Raw genomic sequence first — 12,945 nt, 5'->3', positions numbered from 1 at the left:
GAACTAAACGTTTAAGGGAAACATCTTAAAATGTTTTCCTATTGAATTGTTATTACTGTCTTTGCACACCAACTTGATTGAAGGAAAGCATATCTTTGGTAATCTAATTAAATTAATCTAATGAATTTAATTAAATGTAATAAAAAAACCCCCCAACCTGTTAGTTTGTTCAGATGCTGAATACTCAGCAGGTTAGAAAATGTAATTTAATTGCAAGGACTCTCGGGCACATTGTTTCAGGCAAGTGTTTTTTTTGTTTTTCTAGTTGTCTCCAAATCTTTTATTGGACTTGAATTTTTTTTCTTTCATTGGGCATTGCAAGAGAAAACTGTTCTTTGGCGGTGGGAATCAGTCTTTGATCATTTTAACCTGTCTAACTTCTGTGTGGGCCCTTATTTTTAAGTATATGTAAGCCACAGTTATATTTGTTCAGGTGTGGTGTCAGAGTTGGGTTTTTCCTGACTTGGCCTGTGGGCAGAATGAATTGACTTCTGCCCACAGCATGCAGTGTAGATGCCCTGACTGATGGAAGTGTGCACAAGGAGGGTGTTCCCTGTAAAGACATCCTGACTGTAGGGTTTGTTCCCCACTCTGGACAGCAGATTGGTTTTGTTTGCTGATGGGCAATATTTCCAGAATTGGCAAAAACTTAAGTGCTTGATGAAGTTACCCATGTCTGGTTCATGAAAAAAATCAATTTTTATTTCAAATAAAAGTGTTAGAATAACTTTTAGACGTGTAGCTAGGGAGAGAAGTGCTGCAGTAATGAAATGAACAATTGGTACAGTGCTTTGCTATGTGTATTTCATGCATTTGAGTTTAAATTCAGAGTAATGTAACTCGAGCAGACTTTCTACTGGATGTCATAAAATGACAGATTTCTGATTTTTAAAATGTCAAAACCATAAATCATTAGTTTGCTAAGATTGCACTAGCAAGCTATTAAAGAACATGGCAGTATTTACTGTAGATAAATGCAAATTTGAAAAGGTTCTCTGTATCATGGTTTAAATGATTTATTTGCTTTCAATGCACATATGAATCTAATGTGATGTAAAGATTTAAGATATTTCATTTTCTGCATGGAACTACAAATTTGCATGTTATTAAACCATCTCTTGTAGTCATATCTTTCTTGTATGTCTTAAATGGTATCACAGGCTAAGGTATGCTGAAAAAAGTTAATTAAAAACAAAAACAGAGTTTAATACTGCTAATACAGGTACTGGAAAGATAGGAATTTGATCTGGATTTAAGTATAGTCTGTGGTCATATTTACAGAGATATTTAATGTAAGTCAAACAAGAAAAACTACCCAGTTTTGTAAATACTGTTTGGAGCGTGATGAAATTTAGTCTTGAAATTGATTTTGCAAAAAGTCAGCTTGGTAGTTCTTTGTTTCCTCAGGGATTTGAAATAAAGCTTAGAGTCCTGTGGCCTCCTCAGGAGCAAAGGGCCCCTGTGGTCAGCATTTTGCCTTGGAGGAAAGCTGGTAGAGAATCAGTTTTATCCCATCTCCCATTTTCTTTACTGAACTTTTCCAGTGACCTAAAGGTTTGCTGGGTGTATCCACTGTTTGGCCTGTGCCAGGGTGGTTCCCTGAGCCTCTGGTACTCCTGTTTGGCATCATGTTCTTGGCAATCCCTTTTGTATCAACTGTCCCACCTCTTGATGGGTCAGTGAAGATTGAGAGAAGAGTAAAATTCCCAATGTTGGACTTGTTTATGCCTTTCATCTTTGGAATATGTTTAATTTCAGAAGGTAAGACAGAAGCACAGTGCACAGTGGTATCACAGAATCATAGAATGGCTTGAGTTGGAAGAGACCTTAAAAAACAGTGGAGTGCTTTAACTGTTTAGAGTTTGAATGTGGTATTTGGTTTTAATTTGAACTTTTTGAATACATACCAAACTGAGAAAATAAATGTAGAATTGTTTTTCCTGTTTGTGCAGGATAAAATTTAACTCTGCTAGTCGTTTAACTTAAAAGTGGGATTGTTCCCTTTATAAGATACTAAATTTAAATTTTTGGTATGCACTTTAAAAAAAATAATTTAATAGTTCTTTCTAAAATACATTAAACCCAAAAATTGAAATTCATAGTGCTGTTCTCCTTACCCTCATATTTAAAAACATTGCATAGGGCTAATTCTTCCTCGCGTTGCTCTGTTTGCTCTGGGACTTCAACTGCACACTACAAACTGAACTAATCGTGTTAGTGAACTAATCTGACATCAAAATGCTTGCAAACGGAGTGAAAATATTAGATTATTAGCTAGGGTAAATAAAGCGTCATTGATTACAGCATAATTATATTCTAAAACTGCTTATTTCCCCTGCCCACCCCCTTCTGTTGGGAAGGAGAAACCCACAGGTAAATGTCAGATGTATTTGTACCTACATGGTCTAGAATTTTGCTTTTGTGCATTTGTTATTTTGGCTGAGAGAGTAATTCTCATGTATGCATAACTCAGTGCATTTTTAAAGAAAAGTGTTAATCAACTGATTTGTGTCTCAGATTAACTGGGTAGGAGATGTTTGCTACTTTTTCCTGTGTAAATTGGGTAAACTGTGTGCCTTCTGTCGTTGCTTTTGCAAAGGTGAAGAACCTCTGGTTTTATAGAAAGCAAGACTTTAAAGTAAACTCTTCTGCTGCTTTGAAATTTTATCCTGTCTTATTTCCTCGAGATACAGCTTTTTTTCTTCATTGTGACAGAGCACGAGGTATAAGCTGCTGATGCAAAGGTGTCTTGGGGAGCAAGAGAATGATACTGTGCTGAGGCTTTGTATTAAGTGTGTAATGCTGAGCTAACAGTCTCAAATACAACATTAGGTGGCAGCAGTAGACCCTTAACACCTTATGGGGGCTTGTTAGATTTACTTTTAGGCAGTTTTCCAAACAAGAGACACATTTGAAGAAATCTTACTTTAATACAGAACATTTCTGTTGCATCCCTATGCAGGGAAGCAATGGTAATGTTTTTTTTCCTGAATGATCCAGCTTTGATCATAGTTAATAACAGTATTGAACAGAATCCCATAAATGCACCGAGGTTAAAGGAGGTGCAGTGTTGGTGTGCAATGCCACTGTTGATATGCCTGGTTTAAAATGGATTTCTTATGTGCCAGTTAAATGAGGGTGTAGCCTTTGTTAGGAACTTTGCAATATATACAAAGCAGCTAATTAAGAATAATTTTTTGTCTTTCTTCTGTAACATTTTTTTTTTCCCTTATAAAGCAGAGTGGTTTAGTACTGTTAGTATTCTTTTTTTGGAGTATAACTTGGGTAGTGTTGGATGGGTAGAAATTGGTGACTTGAGCCTGAGGCATCAAAAGGAGAAGTTTGTGGTTTTCTGCTCAAAAAATACCTGTTTACTCTTTGTCTGATGGGTTTTGGTTTTTGATTTGTTTTTAGTTTTGTTTTAACTTGGGAGACAGTAAGTCCAGAGTTGGAGCAAGATTTAACAGGACAGTAAAGAAGAATCTGGAGCAGAATCTTTCCTTCTGTGAAAGTCACTTGCAAATTCATGGTCTCACTTTACTTTAAAACTTTGTGCTGAGGTAGCAAGTGGCTTTAGATCACCTCCATCTTGCTGGAAGGTTATGATCTTGCCTTTCTTGCGTGGCTCTTTGTGATCTGTCTAGTTTTTCTACTGTTTTTTTCACATCCAGGCTTTTTCTACTTTTTTACCTCCCTATTAACCTCCCTGGGCCTGAGCCCTGTTTGTCATGATTTCACTGACTTGATGTTCATGCTAGTGTCACTGTTTGATATACTTATCCAAACTATCAACAGGCTTTCCTGCTAAATCTTCTTAGGACTCAGATTTTAATGTGTTCTCACCTCCAAGTGTTGTGTTAGTGATAGAAAAGGCTGCATGGAAAAGAGGGGGTGAAGGGAAGAAAATGGATTGCTGCAAATTAGTATGTATGAGTTATTCTCTTTCTCCATGTTTTTCCTCTTCTGTTCTTTAGAAGCCTTTCCAAATCACAACCACCTTTTTATCACACCCGGGATATGTACCATGGTGCTGACTTTTGCTGTTTATTGTGTGCCCTTAGAGGATTTGACTAGCTTGGGATCACCCACAATCCTGTGATACTCTTACCCTAAAGAGATTTTAATTCTGATACTTCCCTAATCTTTGGCATGCATTTTTGATGATCAATAATATTTGTTTTGAGTTTCTGAATACATGAAAGGGGATGGACTTAAGGAGGTGAATTATGTCTTTGGTGGAAGATAAGAAAAAATGTAGGCAAAGAATATTTTATTTGTTGTTACTCAGGAACATTATAGCTAAAATGAATCCATCTTGTTTGTGTTTTTCAGAAGATGCATTTAGACTTGGTCATCAAGGGTTGAAAACCACAGGGTTTTCTTGTTTGGTTGGGGTTTTTTGTGGTTGTTTGGGTTTTTTTTAGCCTTGGGTTGTCTGACATGATGTAAAATTGCATTAAGAATAGAACCGCTTTGGATAACATGGTTATTTTGTGAACAGAGGTAAAAAGTAGGGCGTATATAAAACCTTTAATTGTTGAAGTAGCAATTGGTTTAGCTTCAGCACATTGTTCTTCATGTTTATCTTGTGTAAGTATCTTAATTCTATGAATAGAAGATTTTTGGCTTTTATCAGCTTTTTACGTGCAGCTTTGCAGGTTCTTATTAAGCATAAAATTTTAAAATTTTCACTGGGATAGAGTCAGCCTGTTTGACTGTGTTTTTTTTAGTTCATGGGATAGATGTTTCCCACTGGATAGGCATTGTCCATACCCCTTGTTTTCGACGTTCTAAAGAAGCAATTCTGGGATTACAGAATCATTGTCTTGAGGTAAAGGGAGGTCACAGTTTGGTTGATAGTCCTTCATCCTGGCTTTAGGAAACAAGTACTTGGTGTCTAGGTTATCTAACAACCAGAAGGATGAGGAAACTCTGTAGAAGTTAAGTCTTTTTTGGAAGTTTGAGGTAAAAATGAGAAGATCCAGCCCTGTAGTTCTCCCAAGTATAGCGAAATTGGCTTTTCCAGGAGAAATGCTCATTTTGGACTTAGTTGCTTTTTTTTTTGTGTGTGTATTATAGGTCATTAAAATACCTTTTCTCACGTCTTCTTACAAGCTTGTGAAATATTTTACGTCTGTTAGTGGGAGAAATAATTTAAATTAGATTAATAATCTAGATCATGATCTTTGAGGAAAGTGGACCTTGAATGAGCTTATTCTAATCTGTTTTCTGCATGCCATAGTTTGGTAGTTACTCACCCAAGCAGTGCACCATCTCTTTTATATCTTGATCACTTCCTGGCAAAGAGAGGTTTTGTGTGTTTCAGTTGCCTTTTTGCTTCTCTTTAGAAGTGTTGCAATGCTACTTTATACTTAAAATTAGTGCTATTATGTTGATTTCTTATTAGTTTAATTCTCTAAAGGAAAAAAAAATTACACTCTCTGCATGTGTGGTAAAAAATTGCTCCCTGTTCTCAGTCAGCCAAATGTAGAAACATTTTACGAAAAAGCTTGAGCTATTGGCTTAGTTTATATATATTTTTAAAGGTAAATATAGCTAGCAAAGTCTAAAATTTGTGAGGATGTATTTGAATACTGCCCTTTAAAGCCATTCCTGTAAGCTTAAACTTAATTCTACATGCTGAAGAAAGAAAACGTTATGCCACCCTGTAGGTTGCTATAAAGATTGTTTATGCAGCTCAGCATAGGACTTAAAATACGTTGAATTGGAGAATTTTGAAAAATGTACTGTGCGACATAGGAGACCAAATCATGCTAAAGTGCAAGGAAAGACTATACATCAGTTCAAAGGCTACATTATTCAAAAAAATACAACCATAAAAAAGGTAATAAGATTACATTCTCACACTTCATGGCTAGTAAGGTGCATTAAGCTGCTCAGATATTCATAACTTACTGTGACATTTGGGAAGATTACATTTTGCTGTGCACAGCCATTACTGCAGCTCAGATAATAACTAGCCAACGCGTGGACCTGGATTATGATCCCTGTCATTGGAAACAAATTTGTGTTTGGAAGGTTGATCAGCTTCAAATCACCATTAGAAAGGGTTAATATGACATACTGGGGGGGATGTGTGTGTGCTTATGTGTATCTAATGGGGATGCATACATATAGTACATCAGCTGCACTGGGCCTTGGGTATTCTGCTTTCTCTGGGTAATGTTTTTTGTCCTCACTTCCCTTAAAGGAAGTGTTAAAATGGGAATTACTTTTTTTACCATAGCATATTATTTCTGGAAGGTACTTGCTGAAATGCTTGTGTTTGCAGATTAGATTGGAAACTTAATTTGACAGCTTCCTGGATGGGTGGTTACTGATAATAGTGTATCTAGCCAAAAATGAAAGATTGGTGGTGTAGACTATAGGGTGAAGGTAAGGTCACCTCTAGTTGCTGTATATGGTTTTGGTGTGATAATTGAATGTTGGCTGATAGTTAAAACCAAATGCATAAAGAGTTGAATTTCTTGTTAAGAATTAGCAGGTGGTTTGTGACTAGAATTTAACCTTCAGCTGTTCTCTCTCTACACAGAATGCTGTATTTTCTTTTCTTCTTCATGGTAAGAAGGAGAGCAGCTTCTTGAGGAATACCTCAGTTTTGTAGAGGATAAATTTAGTGTAAAATGAAATGTAACATTGGTTATGTATTATGTTTTCAAATGCTCTGTTCAGGTTTTATTTAAGGAGGGTGTTCTCTTTCATTTGCCTTTGTTTTGAGATAATTGTGTTAATTCATTCTGTTCAGCATTCTCCCTTGAATTCGGCTTTACAGAGCTTTCTTGAGGTAGGCCTCTGCTCCATCTTTTGGAAGGGGAAAACTAAGGCTTGGGGAATGGTAATGATTTGATAGATTTGTTTGAGTTGACAGCATGAGTTGATATAGAGAACCTGGGAATATAATTCAAGTCTCCCCATTCAGTTCCTACGGTTTCCCTAGATATTCAGGAAGCATCTGATAGTAAATTGTATAATTATTTTTCAAGACCAAGAGGGGAGAAAATGGAAAATTGTAAATTACTGTTTAGAAACTGTTGCCGTGAGACATTGTCTATTCTGTCATAAAAGCAGTAACTTTCTCTGCTTCTTGTGATGTTTGGCATTACTGATTTATGCCCAGAAGTCCAAAGATTGCTTCTTCAAAGTGACAAGATTTAGACACTTGAAGAAAATGTATGGTAATTTCAGTGGTTAATAAAGAGCATATATTCTGTTCCATTGGGTAAGTTTATCTTTGGATCCTGACTAGCTGAGAGAAGCTGTTGGAGCTAATATGGAAGCAAGTTAGTATGTGCATTTTGGGGCAGTTTTGATATGGTATGACTTCAACAGTGACAGCACTGAAACTGTTAATGGTCAAAACCTGTGAAAGGAACACCACTTAGGACAGAAATAATGTCTTTTATTAAACAAATTTGTAGAAGTGAGAACGAGTTGAAATACTTCTAAACATGAGTCCATTTTGATAATTTGGGTTGATGCTGTCTGCATTCCTGTTTGTATGCTGGTATATAATGGGTAGTTTGGCAAGCATGGCCTCACCTTGAATATTGTGGCAGTTTGGGCACTGCAACATAAGAAAGACACTAAGCTATTAGAGAGTGTCCAAAGGAGGGCGATGAAGATGGTGAAGGGCCTTGAGGGGGAACCATAAGAGGAGCGGCTGAGGGCACTTTGTCTGTTCAGCCTGGAGAAGAGGAGGCTGAGGGGAGACCTCAAGGCAGTTACAACTTCCTCGTGAGGGGAAGAGGAGGGGCAGGCACTGATCTCTGCTCTGTGGAGACCGATGACAGGACCCAAGGGAATGGCCTGAAGTTGTGTCAGGGGAGGTTTAGGTTGGATATTAGAAAAAGTTTCTTCACCCAGAGGGTAGTTGGGCACTGGAACAGGCTCCCCAGGGCAGTGGTCACAGCACCAAGCCTGACAGAGTTGAAGAAGCATTTGGATGATACTCTCAGGCTCATGATGTGACTCTTGGGAATGGTCCTGTGCAGGGCCAGAAGTTGGACTTGGTGATCCTTGTGGGTTACCTCCAACTCAGCATATTCTGTGATTCTGTGATTTTTAAGGTTACTACAGTTCTAAAATCCAAGAGAACTTCAAAGAGCGGAGAGAGGGAATTGGGATAAAGGAGTTTAGTTAGTACAATGCATCTTTCTTTCAGTTGGAATTTTTGTTTTATTGAGTAGATGAACGATTGGAGCAGTTTATTTCCTTCCCCTCTCCACCTCCTTGGCACACACATATGTGGTTAGTTATTGAGTGTATGTTCAAATAAGGCATGCCTCTAGGAGACCTGAAATACTACAGGATTTAAGTATCATACCCAAAGCATTGTCAAAGACTTGGAACGATGCTGCTCTTCCACATTCATGCAAATATAGCAGGCCTTTGCTTCCTTTTACTACCTGTGAGTGCTAATTAATCTGGCAGTTCCTACTTAACCAGCTTTATTCAGTATCGCAGGAATGTCTCTTGGGTGTTCATAAGTGCTAATATTTCTGATGTGCATCAGCTCCTTTTGGCTAGAATTGCTCTCTTACCTGAGGAGTGTTAAACTCATGCGAAGGAGAAAGCTCTTAGGGCACTCCAGGCCACTTAAGGAATCTAGGCTGCTTTGGCACTCTCACCTGTTTTAGAACACTCACTTGATGTCTTGGGGCAGCTCAGGACATCTGTATCTTAAACTACCCAAATGTTTTTCTACAGCCATTGTCTGATTGTAAGTGACACCTTAGGAGCACCTTTGTTACTTAATAGAAATTAAAACAGAAGAAAAATGAGACAATATATTGATATTGGCCTCATTATGTTTTTTTTTTTTAACCTAGTTCTTTGATAGTTTTCTTCTTGCAGAATGAATAACTTCAAACATGGAATAGCACTTTGATACAGTTGTCTGAAGTTTTTTTTTTTTAAATATTTTTGTCTGAAAGCTCGTCGGAGGCCAATTTGACTTGGAAATGAACTTTATCATCCAAGAAGTAGAGGGCATCACCTGCATGTTGGACTTACTGGATAAATGTGATGTGACCTGCCAGGCCGAGGTGTGGAGCATGTTTACAGCAATCCTAAAGAAAAGTATCCGCAATCTACAGGCGTGCACGGAAGTGGGGCTGGTTGAACAGGTGCTCAAGAGGATTGACAGAGCTGACAACATGATTGCAGGTACAGTTTTACCCAGTGTATGACTCAAACTGTGTTTCTTCTACGTAAAACCTCATGGACACATTAGTTAAATGATAGAAATTTGACACTGCGTTTTATCAAGCACTTATATGTTGCTGTTCTTTTTCCTTTTCAGATCTCTTAGTAGATATGCTGGGTGTGTTGGCCAGCTATAACTTGACAGTTCGAGAGCTAAAGTTATTCTTCAGCAAGCTTCAAGGAGAAAAAGGGAGATGGGTAAAAGAAAACACAAAACTGAAACCATTTTTGTGGTGTTGCTTATGTTTTTCTTAATGTTCACAAGTTAGGACTTGTTCATAAACTTTATAATAAACAAATTTTGAATGTACCAAAAATACAGGAAGCTTTCTTGTACTATATCAATGAACCATTTTACCTGCAAGCAATTAAAATACAGAGAGTAGAATAGTGATGAAATTAAATTTCTTCTCGGATCTGTGGACTGGATTGGTCTTTCTGAAGACCTGCGAATAATATGATGACTCTGAGCAAGTGTTTTTATGCACATGATTTTATTTTTGTGATTCCAGGCATGTAAAATTGAAGGAAAAAGGCTTAATATTTTTTTATTTTAAGTCATGAGAGAGAAATAAATTAAAAATGCCTACAGAGGCAGTTCCATCTGCTCATATTTTCACATTGCCCTACTTTACCTGAAGATTGAAAAAACTTATCCAGTTAGGAAAATGAGAATTTTTGGCAGAAATTGAATGGAAGGAAATAAATTCCACTGAAAAATTATATCATTTTTCTCCTGTTCCTGTGTAAAACAGAAAGGGAGAAGAGGGTCTCCTTTTACTGTTGAGAACCTCATTCCCTAAAGTAAAAATGTGTATGTTGTAGAGGCCACTGGAGAAAGTTTTGTTTAACACACAATTGTTTTGCTGGACTTGGAAATTATTTTAACAATCGTTTTACCTGATTTGAATTTTAATTCAGCTCCTGTTATCTCTAAATAGTCTACCTAGTGTAGAGAAAAGGTAGCACAGTGTCTCTGTTGACTTCAAATGGTTTTAAAAAAAAGTATTCAATATAACAGCAAGTATGCACACATAATACGGCAAATTTTAAAAGACCCTTTGAAATAAATAAGTTTGGAGATCCTAACCTGCTTAAATAAAAATACTCGTAATTTCATAGATGGTTTAAACTTAATTGAACATACAGAGCATATTTAACCATAGATTAAAGTGGCCTCTTTAACATTAACTTTTTCATTTCCTCTCTCTCTGCTATTTGCGTTTAATTTCCTTTCTTTATTAAAGACTCAATACAGAGTAAAGGAAGAGAAAAATGCCACTGTTGCATTGCTAAGGAGTTGTACAACTTCATAAATCTTAAAATCAGCGGTGCTTTAAGGATACCAAGTATTTTGCTACTACACAAATTACCTGGTCAAATTGTATAGCGCTGAAGATATCTAAGCAGTTCTCAGCATTTCCTCCTCAGTTTGAATTCAGATTCTTGAAGCCCTGTTTAACTGACTGTAGTTTTGGTACATTTGAAATACTTGTAACACATCATGCAATGCTTAGTTTTCAAAGGTTTACAAGAGGGGAAAAAAGGGCACTTTCAAGAAAATATCGGAATTATAAAATTGTAGTTTAAAAATAGATCTCCTAGAAGATTGCGTTGTGATGAAAGAAGGCACACAAAATTGTCCTGGGACTGTTAGCAGTATTTGCTGTACTTCTGTTGTTGTGAGCTCATATACTTGATTTGGAGTTTATAGTTACTGAGTATTACAACAAAATCAGTACCGAATTAGGATGGTGGGAAGGTGTTAAGTATTCACACTGAGCACTCAGTTTAGGTGCTCCAAACTGCCTTTGAGAATTTAATCTTTCTCCATGGGCTTGCAAGTCAGTTTAATGTTGTTCATGACCGTAGTCCTGATGAAAATAGTCCTGTCTCCAGGTCCTCCTTTTGCTAGCAATTCCCCATCTCCCTTGTGCTGGCATGGGTTTCCTACCGTCACAATCCAGAACAGCTGTAATTAAAAATTAGTTTGCATTTGTTTTTCCTAAATTAGTTTTCTTCTGAATCAGTTAATTTTCTTCAGCTTACTGCAAAGTCACGCAGACTGCTGATGGGAATGAACAGATAGAGGGAGGAACCAACATTGAGGGTCAGTTTAGTTTGTGCTGGGTGAAAGTGGCTCTGGTCTTCAAGTCCCTACTTAAGTTACCTAGTTAATTGTCTTAAAGTTTTAAAATGTCTTAAAATTAATTTTTTGTGTGTTTATAGTATTTCTTATGGGTTTGTTTTATTTATTTACAAGTGTGATAATTCTCTTTGTCAGCCACCGCATGCTGGGAAGTTACTGTCTGTGTTAAAACACATGCCTCAGAAGTATGGACCTGATGCCTTCTTCAACTTTCCAGGAAAAAGTGCTGCAGTATGTAGATATTTTAAGTCTCTTGTTTGTTCATCTGTTTTTCTATTATGGCCATTGGTTGTTTTCATTTGTGGTGTTCTTTGTCTCATCTGTCATTGTCATAGGAGTTTTAACCAGATTTTTTTCTCTGCATTGTGCCTGAATAAATCGTGCTTATAAGAGATGTGCAATATCACTATAGAAGGACAAATAGTATTACACAAAGAATGGATGTAAATGAGGCTGCTTTTTTTGATTTTTTTATTTTTTTCAGACTGATTCAGTTAAATCTTGTTGCAAGGAAAATCTACCTGCTTTTCCCCCCTCGTGTTTCGATAGGAATGGTGCTTGTGTTAGTATCCAGTATGTGTGAGAGTGGCTTTCTGGTGGATTGAGCTTGGCTGGATGCCAGGTGCCCACCAAATCCACTCTATCACTCCCCTCCTCTCTTGGGCAGGGGAGAGAAAATACAACGAAAGGCTTGTAGGTTGAGATGAGGACAGGGAGAGATCACTCAATAGCTGCCATCACGGGCAAAACAGGCTCAACTTGAGGACATTAATTTAGTCTAGTATGAATCAAATTGGAATGGGGTAATGAGACATAAAAACTAAATCTTAAAACACCTCCCCTGCACTTCTTCCTTCTTCCCAGGCTCCACTTCACTCCTGATTTCTCTGCCTCCTGCCCCTGAGTGGCTCAGGGGGACAGGAAGTGGGGAATGCAGTCAGTTCATCACATATTGTCTTTGCTGCTCCTTCCTCCTCACAGTCTTCCTCTGGAGTTCCACCTATTGAGATAGCCCTTCATGAACTTCTCCAGTGTGGGTCCTTCTCACGCACTGCTGTCCTTCAGGAGCAGGCTGCTCCAGCATGGGTCCCCCACAGGGTCATGTGTCCTGCCAGCAAACCTGCTCCAGTGTGGGCTTCTCCATGGGACCAGAGGTCCTGCCAGGAGCCTGCTCCAGCATGGCCTTCTCACGGGTTTACAGCCTCCTTTGGGCCTCCACCAGCTTCTCCATGGGCTGCAGGTGGATCTCTGCTCCACTGCAGACCTCCACGGGCTGCAGGGGCACAGCTGCCTGTCTGTGGTCTGCACCACAGGCTGCAGGGGAATCTCAGCTCTGGTGCTTGGAGCATCTCCTCCACCTCCTCCTGCACTGGCCTTGGTGTCTGCAGAGCTGTTTCTTTCTCAATTCTCACTCCTCTTTCCAGCTGAAGTTGCCATTCCCCCTCGTTAAATATTTTATCCCAGAGGTGCTGTACCATCACCAACAGGCTCATCCTTTGCTAGCGGTGGGTCCATCTTGGAGCACTGACTCTGTTGGACATGGGGGAAGCTTCTAGAGGCTTTTTACAGAA

General features: G+C 38.2%; 1 protein-coding gene across 3 annotated transcripts in view; it reads left to right on the top strand.

Moving 5' to 3' along the window:
* The window catches only part of LRBA (LPS responsive beige-like anchor protein), a 400,324-nt gene that overhangs the window by 35,122 nt on the left and 352,257 nt on the right, over positions 1-12,945 (top strand). For all 3 annotated transcript variants that reach the window (XM_027652781.1, XM_027652782.1, XM_027652783.1), the window contains 3 exons: positions 8,955-9,186; positions 9,323-9,423; positions 11,510-11,605. In XM_027652781.1, the coding sequence (XP_027508582.1) occupies positions 8,955-9,186; positions 9,323-9,423; positions 11,510-11,605 (429 nt within the window). The remainder of the gene's footprint in view (positions 1-8,954; positions 9,187-9,322; positions 9,424-11,509; positions 11,606-12,945) is intronic.

This window comes from Corapipo altera, unplaced genomic scaffold (genome assembly GCF_003945725.1).
Source record: "Corapipo altera isolate COAL_440 unplaced genomic scaffold, ASM394572v1 69, whole genome shotgun sequence".
Lineage (NCBI taxonomy): Eukaryota > Metazoa > Chordata > Aves > Passeriformes > Pipridae > Corapipo > Corapipo altera.
Note: the sequence above shows the minus strand (reverse complement) of the source record. Positions and strands in the feature narration are given on the sequence as shown.